Here is a 15,354-nt window from a genome sequence, read left to right as displayed (position 1 = left end):
AAGAATCCCTACAATTTGTTCAAAAAAAAAAAAAAAAAAAAAAAACCTGCCCTTGAATCCAAACATGCTTCAGTTCAATTGACAAATTTGTGAAATGTATGTTGAAAAATTCATGAAAAGCCATTTGGCTCTCAATGTAGTATCTATCCCCCAGATTGCAGTAGTTGAAGAAGATGGGCGTGAAGATAAAGCCACAATCAAATGTGAAACTTCTCCTCCTCCAACACCCAGAGCTATTAGAATGACACATACCCTTCCTTCTTCATACCACAATGATGCCAGAAGGTAAGATATCCATACCATGCATCAGTACAACACTTTTACCACATAACACTCTCTTCAAATCATGTTGTTTACTCTAAAATGTCCTTATCTCTTCATGTTTCTTCTTGGTAATTGTTTCCTGTACCATGAAAGAAACCTTTGCCTTTATCTCTTATGTGACCTTGACAATATTTTTCAGTGCTAAAACAAACGCTAGATATTTCTGTTTTAAGGTGTAGTTTTGATCACTACTAGAGGTAGTGATCCTGCAAATCCTAGAAAGACAAATATGAGGAATATCCTGTATTTGTCATCAGTTCTTAGCAAATTAAAAATATTTATTTCCAGTCTCATATTGCTCTACATATTACTAGATCACTTAAGGAGCAAGATGTGATTATTAATTTCATTTGTGGAAAAAATATTACTAAATTATAACTAATTCATTTGTTTGCAGAGCTGCTCAGAAGAAAATAAAATTAAATAATAATAATAACAACTTGTTATCTGTTCTATTTCTTTATTATCACTCATAGTAGTTTGCCTGCTTCACTGGAGCCGGAAAGCATTGGTCTTGGCAGTGTCAATAGCAGTCAGGACTCCCTGCACAAAGCTCCCAAGAAGAAAGGAATCAAGTCCTCAATAGGACGCTTGTTTGGTAAAAAAGAGAAGGCTCGACTTGGACAGCTGAGTAAGAAATTTGTGGTACCGAGTCAAGGTTACCACTTCACAGTCATTTTTCCATTTCTAATTTTTGCTTCTTTTCAGTTTTCCAAATTGCTTTTTGTTCTCTTTACTCTGGCAGAACCTTCCCATTAGACTCCATTGTTATCATTAATTATATGTCAGGAGTTTGCTATGACTGTAACACAAATGAAAGAAGACTTCTGACACAAATTACTAGCACAAATTAAAACTACCCTCTTAATTGAGCCTGCTGCTTCACTACTTTCTTGAATTAGACTGAGTATTCTCAAATAATCAAACATGAAGAGGAGATAAGAGAGAATTAAGTATACACTCTACTCTAAGGGGTGTAAGTATGTGATATGGAAAATCCTTGCAGGTGTAGTTGCCTTTCTCACTGCAGTGTGTCAATAGATATCTGCTAGTGCCTTTCAATGCTCTCCTCACTGTACTTTTGCAATTAGCTATGCTGCCTATGACAATACCTTGTTTTTCTCCTATTTCTTTTGCCCTTTTCCCTAGCCAAGATCTTTGTCTAATTCATGCCTAGCAAAATTTTTCTTCTGTGATGTTTCATGAGATATGTCCACACCAAATGCAAAAAACAGTCATGCCTCAACTTTATTTAACAGGTATTTAACTTCATTTAGGTAGAAAAAGCAATGGAAAGTTAAGTCACAGTTAAGGCACAGGCTCATAGTTACATGTACCCTGATCTTTAGCTGCAGTCTGTATTGCTAGGCTATCTGATTTACCTAGATTAAGACTAGCGTACAGGTGCATGCCACACAGATATAAATTTAGTAAAATAAAATCGAAATAATATCTCTTTTCTAGTCACAAAGATGTCAGAGTACAGCTTTGTGAGGCACTAAATTTTTATTGGCATGTTGACCATATAACACCTACAAAAATTTTTAAAGGTTTGCAGTAAATGTAAATGCTTAAATGATGCATAGGCCTGAAATAATAATAAATTAAAATACATTAAATATATATATATATTATTATTTTTTATTATTTTTATAAAAATAAAAAATAATAATTTTATTTTTATAAAAATAAAAAATAATAATACCACATAAATTCATATTAATATATGATACTAAAGAATACTAATCACAATTTATGCAACTACCAAACACATTAATAAAATCCTACAACATAAGATTATGCAAAGTTAGGATCAAAATATCGGAGTAAAATCAAAGGACTGAGCATTCTCCATTTACACCCCAACCTTTTTCCTATTTATATTGTGTTCTTTAAAAAATAATAATAATTTCTAATCTTGATTTAAATTTGTTTTTTCCTTACTACGGTAAGAATAAAACTGATTTATTCAATCATCTTCATAGTTTAATGCACTTCAGGATCCCATTAAATGGATCTCTCAAATATACCTGCATGTCGCCATCTGCATTAATGGAGAATTTTATAACTTTAGTCTGTGGTATTAATTCAAATTTACATTCTATAAAATTAATTTTATTAATACTGATGGATTATGTATAATAATTTGTGATTTCACAGTAACTCAGGAACACGGAGGACAAAGATGTAATAAATATATTGGTCTTCCCTGCAATTCCTCGCTATATGAACACAAATAAAATAACACCTTTAAAGATTGCCTCAGGAGCAATATAATCTGGCAATAGATTAATTTCTTATAATAGCCAACATGATTAATAAGCCATATGCGTAATTGGATAAAGCCTGTTTGTAATTCCCAACACCAGTTCATGAAATTACACTATTAGCTATTAGTGAAGATTTGCAATTAAATGAGTTTTTTGTGACAACCGTCTTTTAGCTCAGTAGCAAAGATTTCAGTACAATGCACATTTTAATTAAGCAAATTAGATTTAAAAGCATATACAAAAATTTACAGTAACTAAAAAGAACAAAATATTTTAAGAAATTAAGAGACATTGTTGAGCAGCTGAATTACAGAATAGTTTTCTTCATCTTAATTTTTAAAATAACAAAAGACAAAAAAACTTGTGTGGCAGTATCCATTCAGTAATTGTTTAAAGACAATAAACTAAAATTAAAATAGTGGTAGTAGTTGAATTAATTCCATGATAGGTTCAATATCACTGCAGCTATATAATTAATAGCTCTATTCATAGTAAAATAATGTTACAAAAACCTAAATAGTAAGTCATATCATCATTGCACTGCAGTTAGTATATTTATATGTTTTTCATTACCTAATTCTTTAATTAAAAATCAATAAATGAATATGATTTGATTCTTTTCTTAAATTAAACTTATTCTGATTTGATATAGATACAGACTTATATTTATGAATATGGAAAATACCTTTTATTCAATAGAACACTGAGTAGTACAGAGGCAAGAAACCTGATTTTGAGCCTCAGAAACATTAATTTGTTTTGTTATGTGCATATTTGTACATGCACACAATTATGCTTAAAGGAACAATTTAAAAATTTATGGCAATGCATGGGATATTAAGGATCCCAGTGACATTATTATACACTGCATGTACAAATAATACTTCTGTAGCTGGTTCCATAATGTCTCTAAAATCTTGTGTAATATATACTCTCATCTAAGAAGCAATATTGGAACTTCCAAAGTTCCATTAACTTCAGAAGATCCAGGCTGTCACCCAAAAGATTTCCTTTATCCACTTTACCTTCAAAATTTAGTTTTCCACTGCTAAACTCACCTTTTTTTTTTTCATAATTATTTTCATAATTTGCTATTTTTATCATCTCTGTTAAACCACTTGTATCATTGTTCAAAGGCAAGCGTAAGCCTTAGGATATCTTTCTTAGAATCAGGATTCCAGTTTTCTACATCCTTCAAGCTTTCTGTTAATAATTGGGGGAGGGGTGTCTTTTATTTAATTTTCTGAATTTATTCGATTTTAAATTTATCCCCCCCTCTCTCTTGGGGAATACCACACTACACATTTGCATATTCTCCTCATCTTACAATTAAAATATTCTAGTCCCTAGAACAATATATCACAAGGATTTTTAGTACCTCCTGGTCTAGTTCATCTGTATGGCCTATCATATCATCAAGATCAGTTTGTTCAGAACCATGGTCATCTGCATGCCTGAGATACAAACAGGTACAATGACCATATCCGATACAATGTGCCCTGGTCATTCAAAGGCCCAGATGTGTTTGTCATGTGGTAAAGTCTAGTATGCTGACAATACTTTCCAGTGTGTGAGAGTTATCATTTAATGTCACAGTCATCCTCAGAGTGGCTCATTGAGCTTGATCAGTATGTGAACAGAGAGCTCTATCAAGTCACTGACTATTCTCCTGCATTAGCTATTTTGCCAAAGGAAGGTAGGAGCTGTAGCACTAAAATTCTCTGAACAAAATACTTGAGCATTAGAACTTTACAGGTTTTGTTCCTTAAGTGAAGTGGTAATAGCAGCACTGATGCTGATAGGACATAAGCCTTGAACAAAGAGTATTTGCAGTATCACTGCCTTGTTATTTTTTCTAGCTCTGTCAAAAGCACAGATTAACTTTCTAAAATGGAAAGTAAGCAAATCTGTCTGTTGTTGAATAATATTGCCCCATATCCTTTAGTCCTTACAAGAAGTAAGGTGATCTAATGGTGCTGTCAAGGAAGAATGACGTTCTAGATGGATAGCTATTGAATGTTACATATCTTGCCTTTCATCAAGATGCTACAGTCATAGAGGAAGAACTGGATTTATAACAAACAGTAAACTGAGACCAGATGGGGACCTTCAATCAGTCAATCAATAGAAAGCCTGTGTTAGCTATTTGATTGATAGTTACAAGCTATTGCAGTTCACTTTAGGTGTTTTTTGTTGTTTTTTTTTTTTCTTTCTGTCACGCTGAAGAGACACCAGTTACATTTATATCATTTCACTGTGATAAGGTTGAAAAAGAAAGCTGTTGGAATCAAAACCAGAAATCTGGTTACAGCCAGTGAAGTGCCAGTTCTCTGTTTAATCTTGCTGATGTAAAGGTGCTGCTCTTTGATTCCAAGTGATAAGATGAGGGGAAATGGCCTCAAGTTGTGCCAGGGGAGCTTTAGATTGAACATTAGGAGAATTTCTTCACTGAAAGGGTTGTGAGGCAAACAGTCTGCCCAGGGCAGTGGCTGAGTCACCATTCCTGGGTCTTCAAGAAATGTTGAGATGTAGAATTTAGTAGCATCGTTTAGTGGTGGAATTTAGTACTAGTTTAAAGGTTTGGACTAGATGATCTTAGAGGTCTTTTCCAACCTCAATGATTCTATGATTTTAATCCCTCATTGCACTGCCATCATACCATCTACACCTAGCATCTGGTAAGCTGCTCTCTCAGAGTCAGCAAGAAACGTTTGATGAGATATTTTGTAAGACTTTGAAAAGCAGATGAGAATAAGCACAGTATATGGTTTTGGTTTTTGTGTTTGTGGTTGGAGGCATCATTCTCATCATGAGATGTGGAAAATTAGTGCCCTCTTTATTGAAGAAAAAATCCATCTAGCCAGTGGTAGAGGTAGAACTACACCTGCTTTGAAAGTGCTGCTTGAATATCGGTTTTTATAATTTAATGTCATAAAATAATACTGCAGTTGGTTTTGTTCCCATTTGGTTGAAATGCATGTAAATGTGATTTGCAAAAACCTGTGATGATATTTTGCTAGATACCATTTACACTTCATTTTATGCTTAAAATCCCTGAATCAAAATAGAAATCTTTTATTTTATATTGTGCTGTCCTAATTATCCTGGTGTCCACTCTACAGTTGTTTACTATCCATTAGTTGAAAAATAAGAATTTGCCAGTCACAAATGGAGAAAAGCATCAGCATTTCCTGTAACGTTGTCTTTCTGTGCCACTTCTGAACAGGAGCACAGCAGAAAGCAGCTTTCAAAGAAGTGCTGCAGCCACTGTGTCTATGCAGATGCACGTACAGGTGTGAGGGCTGCTTAGAGCCAGAGGTGGGAGACTGTGTGCTGGTAACTCCATGAGCAGCTCACTTCTACCTTGAATCCAAGCAGCAATTAAAAAAAAAAAAAAAGTATCTTTCAGCTTCTGCACTGGAAAAGTCTCACATTTCTCATATTAACAGACATAATTTTGATCAGTATGGATTAACAATATCAATTTTGTCCACAGTTGATAATATGATTATAGTTTGGTCCAGGTGTCCTTGCTTATTGCAGCTTTTCCTTGTGACTTGAAGCAAGTTCAAGTTACTCTGGCATGACGGCGATTGGGCGTCTAGGGGGCTTTTCCAAGGAGAAGGCTTTCTACTCCTCTGACAAATTCCTCATGTCATCCCTGGTTTAGGAGTTTGGAAGGATAATGACATCAAAGACTGTAAGGCTCTCTGTGAGGACACAGTGAAGACCTTAGCATGATGTCATTAACTGATGCTATATTATTTCAGTAATAATCATAAAGTTCTTGAGAAGGTACTTTCATCTGCAGGTTTCCCAACTAAGATTAAAAAATCATGAAGGCATTGCTCACTCAGGACCATGAGACTGATACTTAGGAGTCAAACAAGCAAAGGAGAAGACCAGGGTGCCCTTTTCATACATTTCTGCTGAACATGAGGAGGAAGCAAATTTTCCTTCTACTTTTTTCCATGTAGCAAACACTTGCCAGCATTAGATGTTCTCCACAAACAGTAATTGCCATGAATTAAGTAAGAAAATATAGATGACTAGGGGAAGGTCAGAATGGGTATTGAAGGGTTGAGAGAACAACTGGGAAAGAGATGTAGGAAAATATGTTTGTTTTTGTTGTTCTTCTTTTTTGTGTTTTGTTTTGTTTTCCTTTTTCCATTTTTCAACACAGGAGGCTATATGGAAACAGAAGCAGCAGCACAAGAATCTCTGGGATTGGGCAAACTTGGAACCCAAGCAGAAAAAGACCGAAGACTAAAGAAAAAGTGAGTACCACCTTTAAGTTTCTTGTATTGGCTCATACTTGAATCTAATGTCAGTTTTTGTGTTGTTTTTATGCAGATGTATAATGAGAGGCAGGACCATCTACTAGGACTGTTTATCGCTTACCATGTGTGTTGTTTTTTGGTTTTTTGTTTTTTTTTTTTTTTCCCAGTGCAAATGTTTTTAAAGCTGCATATAAAATATAGGAAAAATATTGTAATTTTGTCAATTGTGTAATATTGTTTCATTTGCAAAACAGTAAGAGAAAGAGACATTTTCTGTTTCACATTGTCATTAATTATTTATCATTTGGTAACTACAGTTCTTAAAAAATAGGCAAGCAGTGAAAGAACCATTTTAGTGACTAACTACATGAATTTTTCAGAACAGAGAAAAGATTGTTTGCATTACCCATTGAACAAAGTATTATTTCTGTCTATAAAAGTTAAGGGCTTCCCATAAAACCTAACAGCTTCACTTTCTTGTGTTTGTCAGCAAATGGCAACCTAGTTTGTTGTTCACCTAAATCATATAATAACTTAGTGCTGACTCTGGTGTACCTACTTGTAAAACCAGTACACTGACTCATAACAGCTGCCAGAAGCTAAGGAGAACTGTCAAAATAAAGCTACAAACACAAAGGAAACCTCTTGGCAGCATCACAGTTCCAGTGTAATTAGATGGTGTCTGAGAAAAAAAAAAAATAAAATGACATTGAAAATTCTTTTAGTACACAAACAGGTTTATGTTTCATCCATAATTTAGTGCAATTATTTAGTTATTTAATTTTGAAAACCTAATTTTTAAAATGTATGGTGTTTTCATGTCTTTCTGTCTTTTAATATTCCTTTGCAAAGTTTCAAGAGAATTAGCAATTCTAATCCAAAAAAAAGCAAGGGATATGTTTCAGCTTTTCTTTGAATTTATATGTAGAATATTTTTAAACACTACTTTCATGTCAAGCTACTGATGAAATATGTCTTTAACTGTGCATATTTGTGTAATGTACATACGTAAGTATTCAGATTAATTTAACCTCAATTTAGCAATTAAAGATAGAGAAGCAGTCATTGTGCTAGCTGACAAAGAAATGTTTTAAATTCAATTAAGAAACTCAGAATAACATTCACAGGGATTTTGCAGTTGATGAGTCTTGTCTTTGGATTTCTTATCCATACATCTGTTATCACTCCCTATTCATTTAGAAATATATGTAAGTAAAGAGTATATTACTACACCTTTTTATTAAATTCTAGTAAGCATAAAGAATACTATTCACTTTTCAGTGATTTTTTATTTTTTGGTAATTCCTGTCTATATTCCAGCTATGAGGACTGAAGGTACTACAGCACCATTTTTGAAGGGACAAATGGACAAATGTGTTCATTTTTTCATATATTAACAGTTATTTAAACTGGATAAAATATCATAAGACTTGACACATACTACTTCATATATGACAGTGCCTACTGAGTTTTCAGTCTAGAAATAATAGGTATATAGGTAATCAGTTATTAGACTTCTGTCTAATCTCACATAATGAGACTTTTCCATGCTGTCTTCTTTTTCAAGTCTTTCCTTTTCTCTCCTGTGTCTGTCTGTCCTTGGTTCCTTACAGATTAGGTGTAATCAAAGTACTCTCTGCTAGAAGGAAAGGAACCTTTCCTTTGTGACTATGACTATTATCCAGTCTGAAATGTATTATTAATGACCGTGATAGGTATAAATTATATACCTATGTTACAAAGATCTTTTTTTCCCATTACTTTAGGTATGTTCATAGCTTCTCACTTCAGTATCCTTATGACTGATTTTAAGATTAATCTTAATTTACTATCAGATAAATGTTAAGACATTTCTATCATAACTGCCATGTGTTGGTAATTTATGTGTAGAATATGTAGTTGTAGAAGAACTGTAGTACAGGAAAAAATCAACATTTTTTTAGAGAGATACATGGGATTCAACTGTAGCATTGTCATTAGGATGTGAGTTATCAATAGGGTAGACGAAAATTAACATTTCCATGTAAAAAAATGCAGTCATGTATTTGTATGTTTTACCTTGCAAAGTATTCAGTTGAAACAGTCCAGAAAGTCACTTTAATGACAAGCTTGTCTCAGTAGGTCAGGTTCACTTTTGCCAACACTTAGTTATGCATAACTACCCCTAGAAGTATCTTTCAGAAACATACAGTAACTATAAAATTACTGATTTGTGTAATGCAAATGAGAAAGTAACGTTAAGGATGATGGTAATTTATATGATGTCTTTGTAAAAGATAATATGAGGAGTTTGAGAATAATTTGCTATCTCATGATGTAGCAGTAAGATTTAATTTCTGGTGTTTAACTTGTTCTTATTGCTAAATAGGCCCTACAAACCCCACAGGGGTAATGATCCCAGTCTCACTGAAACTGAATGAGCTGAGCACCTCAGTTTCTGAGGATTTCTTTGGCTAATTTTGATTAGGACACAAAATCCCAAGGGAACCAGGCTTACCAGAGGAATAGTTAAAAGACAGGATAAAGCAAGGAGCATTCCTTTGTATTAAATTTCAGGTCAGGGAGAGTTTTGCTTATGCTGGCTTTGTCACTTAGAGAAAAAAAAAAAAAATCGGTGTACCCAGAGCCAAATCAATTTTTTTTTTTTTTTTTATAAAATGGGAATAATACTACATATTGAACTTGTGTTAATGGCTCAGTGAACTTTTCTTTCAGTTCAGTGGTAAAAGCCATACTTCTGATGTAGGAAAGCCAGGGATCTCCCCTTGATATGAAACCGAAGGTGGGACTCATCACTCTAGCCAGAACATTCTCACAGTTTTCATTAGCTTCAGGCAAAATTCACCAGAATTTGAAATTAGCTAGTTAGTTAAAAAAAAATAATAATAATAAATAAATAAATAAAGGTAGTTGTTCCCATTAAAATGTATTTCTTCTTGTTGAATCAGTAATTTAGCAAGTTTGCCCACTAACATAAGGATGGAGAAGCACTATGTTTCAAACTGTGAGCTGTTGCAGCCAGTAGGTACTAATGGTCCCCAGATGTCCTGGCTACCTGTTCCCCAAATAGCAAGCACATGCATTGACCCTGCTCTGGCCTCCTGGAGTTATAAACACACTGCACTGTGTTATACTATTTTAGCACAATTTATATGCATAGACTAGATTCCTGAATAATACATTTCACTCTAAAGAGTTTCTTGAGAGAATATGATATTTCTGGAGACCAAATCCCTCTCCAGTGATAATAGTGTCATTAACCTAAATTTCAAAGTTTTCCTGCTTCTTGCTTAGAAAATGCTATTTAGATGTTAAATTTCTTTCAGTTTCAATTGACTACTTAGACATCATTAAAATGTAATTATCAGTTTGTCTCAATGACATGTCAGATTTATAAACCTCAAACAAGAATCTCTTTTCATCCAACATTTGGTTATTACAGTAAATATATCTGTAACAAGTGTTTCTCCTAAGGCATCAAAGAGAAATTAAGGAAGCTGTGTATAATTTTTTTAAATTAGACCCCATCGTGTTCCTCGAGTCATCTGAAAAAATAAGCTTAGGTTGCCTGAATCATCCATAAATGTTTACTCACAGAGGTGAAATACATGATAGATCTAGTTAATTTTTTTTTTAAGCCTTACTATTTGTAAATTGAACATGCAGTCCAAGAAAACAAAAACATATGTTATAGGTATTTAGAGCATTTAGGGTGTTATTCTGTTGATGGGTGCTCTCTCTTAGTTGTTTTTGTTTGTTTGTTTGTTTGTTTGTTTGTTTGTTTTCTAGTGATTAATCAGTCTCCCTGTTAAATAAACTGATACTAGTTTCTCATTCTGAATTTTGTAGTCAGGAACTCCAGCTACTATTTCTCAGTGGCTGTGAATACACACACTATCCCAGCTGTTCATAGCATTGGCCTTGGTGGGTGTTTTTGTACCAAGTGATAGGACTGTGCTTGTAACTTGGTCTTGCCTTATGCTCAGGGTTTTCATCAAAGCCCAAGCTGGTAGCCAGCATACAAACTTTTGGGCTAGTCCAGTTCCTATCATTACTCATGAGGTTCATGGAGGGTTCGGATGCATGTGTGTAGTGCCCTCTGGGGTAGCTGAAGTGTGTCCCCCACACATACCTCAGAAGAAGGGTACTTAATATGGTGCCTAAAATCAAATAATCTGCATCCCCTATAAAAACCACATATCCCCACTGACTTTACCTCAGCTAGCTTTTGAGGCAGTTAGGAGAAACTATGCTTTACTGTCCTTGTAGCTAAAATATCGAGTGATACTAACTTTAGCCCTTTATAACAAATCTATATTAACAATTAACTCAGCAAACTTTGAATATTGTCAACAAATGAATCCAGATACACTTCCCTTTTTGCTATAACTGTTCTAGTGAATGTCAGCTGAATTCTACTATTCCACAGGAGTTTTGCTAAGGAATGATACTAAATCATGTTTGCTGAAAGGCCTCATTAATGGCAAATACATATTTAGGTAGCACAGAAAGTTGAATGAATTAGGCTTTGCCTTTCAAATTGCAAAGTGCCAGTGATACATATCCTTTCCAAATGTTTGATTTGATCTGCAACAGTATGCAATATATCAGAACATAAGTATCTCCCTGAAGAAAGAAGCATACTGAAGAAAGATACATGCCTTTTATATTGCACAACAGTGTGTCTGATTGGTCATTATAATTAGTATTTCATGTGCAGTCTACAGTAAAATATTTCTTAGAAATGGAAAACAAGTAAGCTTGGCAATGATCATTTTAAAACTTAAAACAAACAAACAAACAAAAACATTTAACTGACAATAATAGTATCCATACTGAGATACAGCTTTACATAGAAATCATGTAATCGCCTTCAAAATTATGATTACATTTTTGAAAGTTTTGCTTGCAAGCTTGTCCTTCTTGCTAACCTGGCAATTGACAGTGAAGGAAGGGTATGCATGTTTCATCCTATGCAAAGTGCTAACATAAGGTAAGGTCTGAGAGACATTCAATTGCTACATAGTCCTAGATTGCCACACAGAGGAGGATTTGACCTTATGCATGCTGCTAGTACAGTTTGAAATTGGTCTATGGCATCACTTTCTCAGTAGTCCTAAATCCTATACATAAATTATGTACATGAAGAAACTTTATATGCTAGTCAGCTAACCATTAACTGGATCATACTGACAGGGTTCTTGTTCAAAAGCAGATAAATTCCCAGTACTTCCTACAATGCTTGTTTGATTTGACTCTGGATAAGAATCTCTTTTTTTTTTTTTTATTTCTTTTATCGGTGTAATAACATAAATCCTTTAATCTCACGTCTCCAAGACAAGCTTAAGATGTAAGGTTTATATCTTCCATGGAAAATCAAAATAAATATATTTCCCATGAACATGTTCTGGAGAGGTTTACTCCACAGTACTCCACATTTTGTTTGCAAGGTACAAACTCCTGACTCAATCAGATTGCAGAAAAGCATTGATAAGCGAGGACATACGCATATGCTTACATACACAAATAAAGTCCTGTACAATAGGCCTAAGTAATTCTTGCATGTAAAGTTACTGTGTAAAAAGAAATCTGTAGTATGCATGACCTTATAACTAACCTGAGAGAATCACAATGCAGCTAAGTTTCATCTGACTAGTCATATGAACATCAAGCACCAGTTACTTCCATATTAACAGAAGAACATATTATACTAACTGAGTTTAGTCCCTTTCTACCTAAAAGCAGGTGTGTGTTTTTGAAACCATCTTTATGTTTTTCATTTGTATATCTTTTTCAAAACTTGAGAGATGATTGAGAAGAAAGTTGCAAAAAATACACCTCTTGTTCTGGTAATCTACATTTAAGTCACATTGATAACATAAAACAGAATACTTGGACTTAGATTTGCCTATAGAAAATCAAACTTTTTTGATCCCTATCAACATAAAATATGTCAAGGTAGATCTTTTTGTGGAATAAGAGTTTGAAACACTGTAGTCATCATTTAGTTCCTTTTGAATCCTCACAATGCCTCTTTAATTAGGTTTTATGTGTGCAACTCCAATTAGAATTTGACATAGTGTATTTGTGACTACAAATAATCTGTCCTCTTCAGTATACAAAGAGCTGTTTCTAATGACTTTCTTAATTGCACACATTTCAAAAAATGAATCCAATTGGATTAATTAAGGTCTTTTTCTGTGCTATCCATCTAATGTTCCCAAATACTTAATGCTTATTAAACACCATTATATCCTAAATGTACATGATTTTTTTTCTTACAGTAGCTCTGAAGAATATTTTTAAAACAAGTTTGTTTGTTTGTTTTTTTCAATCTTTCCTGAAACTTTAGGAAAATTCAAACTTTGTATTTAATTCCTTCCTTCTTTTTTCATCTATGAGAAATTATCTGATGTAGTAGGTAGCTTTTAGACTGCTCTTTAGTTCTTCCTTCCTTTCTAGCAAACAATTCTTGATTCATTACCTATTATTTTCCATTTTCTCATTCCAGTGGAAGAGGGAGAGGTATTCAGTGTTCTGATGAAGTCAAGGATTGCACACTCTGGCCACCATGGTTTTCCTTGGCTGGACTGGGTTCTGGTCCTTGAGACATACATAAAGATGTCTTTTTTTGGTTACTTTGCCAAACATATTTTTAACCTTTATTGAATAAAAGACTCTTTGAAATAGTTATTCAATAAAAGCTTTTACAACGTTAAGAAGGTATCTTGCTATTAAATTAGATATTAGGGGAATTCTTTCCTTTTGTAGCATTATCAGTGCAAGGATATATGGGTATTTATTTTGCAGAGGATTATTAAACCTTACTCAGAGTATTCTGAGGGTAAAAAAATATATATATATATATATATATTGTATTTGTGAGAATGTAAACAATAACACCTATATTGAACTACTTTTTAAAATCCTGTATTTTTAAATAATATTTTTATCTTTTTTTCAAGTATTTTTTTATTCTTTTCTCCATACAATTTGTATTTGCTTTTAAAATTTTTAATCAAACAAAATATGACAAGTTCCAAAGCCCTGCCTTATCTACACAGGTCTACCTATTACACTTTGAGATTTATTGATAAAAATTGATAAATATCCTCATACATGCAGTTGATTCCTAAACTCTGATCTCTTGAAGATGCAAATACCTTTCCGATTATCTGTTGAATTAAGACTTAAGGGAAGAATCAATAAAACACAGCTGCAGAAAAAAATCTATGTCTTTAGTTTATGTCTGAGGGAAATTATTATCTACATTCACTAAAATAGCAATGAAATGGTTATCATATGAAAAAGCAAAAGCTAGAATTTAAAAAGCCATTTTTTTTCTGCAGTACTTTATTTTTTTTCTCCAGACAAGATGCTCAGGAAGCAGAGAGATGATCATTGATCCTCTGCTGCTCTAATGGGGGAGACTGGAACAGCCTTCAGGTCCCTTAAGTTATGCCAAGGCAGCTGCAACTTGCCAACTGAGTAAAGCTGCCAGAAAATTACTCACATTCCAATTAATCCCCCTGTTTATTTCCGTCTACCCATATCCAAGGGAGTATTCAGAAGGATATGGAAGAAATAGATAGTTCAATAGATTCTGTAAGGTCCAAAATAAAAGGCAAAGGATTTCAAATCAGTCTTCACTTTCTCTTCAGTGGAAAATGAGCGTGATGGATATTTGACACAAAAATCATGAATGTATATTCAATCCTGATGGTACCTCCATCATATTTGGTAATTGTTTGAGTAGTTTTCTAGTCTTCTATTCATGCATGCCTTCATTGTCCTTCCAATTCTTAATTTTCCTTTCTTAAACATTCTGTGTATGACTTTGCCATTTGTTTTCATCTGCTTTTCTATTTGCACTTTTTCTCCTCCTCTCTTCCAGCTGTTCTGCTTATCACACACAAACACAGAAACAAAATTTAAGATCTTGGAACCAGCCCCTTCATAAAATCACTGAAATGAAAGCAACATCTTTTTAATTAATAAGAGCACATACTTTTCACTCCAAAGTTCTCTACAGCTGTATGTACCAAGCATTTTTATATCTCTGTAAATCATTGGTTAATTGAAACATAATATTCTGAGATATCTGGAGTTCATTCAGTCATATAATTTTCTTTTTATGATGGCAATTAAAGGATGCCGAAGAAAGTTTATTATCGGTGATGGCATCCTGGTTTCTCCTACTTTTATCAATTTTTTTTATTGGTAAAAATAGGTTACCTAGAGGGCAAAACATTCACACCAGTATCACTACTAATCTAGCATTACTAGGACTGCTCAAATTGACATACTGCATAATTACAGATGTTAGTCATCTCTGTGTAGGAAATTTCCTGCCTATTTTGATAAAATAATCCCAAATCTATGTAGTCATTAGTACAAGAAATTTTGCTAAAATCTTAGTGAAGTAGATGTAGGTAAGTAAACCTTGGTTCATAGTCAACTCTTAATTTTACTGTGTCTCT

The 15,354-nt window shown here is 33.6% G+C and overlaps 1 protein-coding gene across 15 annotated transcripts in view; it reads left to right on the top strand.

The window, feature by feature from the left end:
• Nucleotides 1-15,354, top strand: part of PPFIA2 (PTPRF interacting protein alpha 2) — a 334,088-nt gene that overhangs the window by 292,127 nt on the left and 26,607 nt on the right. For 14 of the 15 annotated variants that reach the window (XM_068667342.1, XM_068667357.1, XM_068667387.1 and 11 more), the window contains 3 exons: nucleotides 155-285; nucleotides 801-955; nucleotides 6,778-6,871. In XM_068667342.1, the coding sequence (XP_068523443.1) occupies nucleotides 155-285; nucleotides 801-955; nucleotides 6,778-6,871 (380 nt within the window). The remainder of the gene's footprint in view (nucleotides 1-154; nucleotides 286-800; nucleotides 956-6,777; nucleotides 6,872-15,354) is intronic. The other variant, XM_068667351.1, reaches the window with a different exon arrangement.

This window comes from Anas acuta, chromosome 1 (genome assembly GCF_963932015.1).
Source record: "Anas acuta chromosome 1, bAnaAcu1.1, whole genome shotgun sequence".
Taxonomy (NCBI): Eukaryota; Metazoa; Chordata; class Aves; order Anseriformes; family Anatidae; genus Anas; species Anas acuta.
The sequence above is the reverse complement of the archived record's forward strand: the minus strand, read 5'-3'. Positions and strand labels throughout refer to the sequence as shown.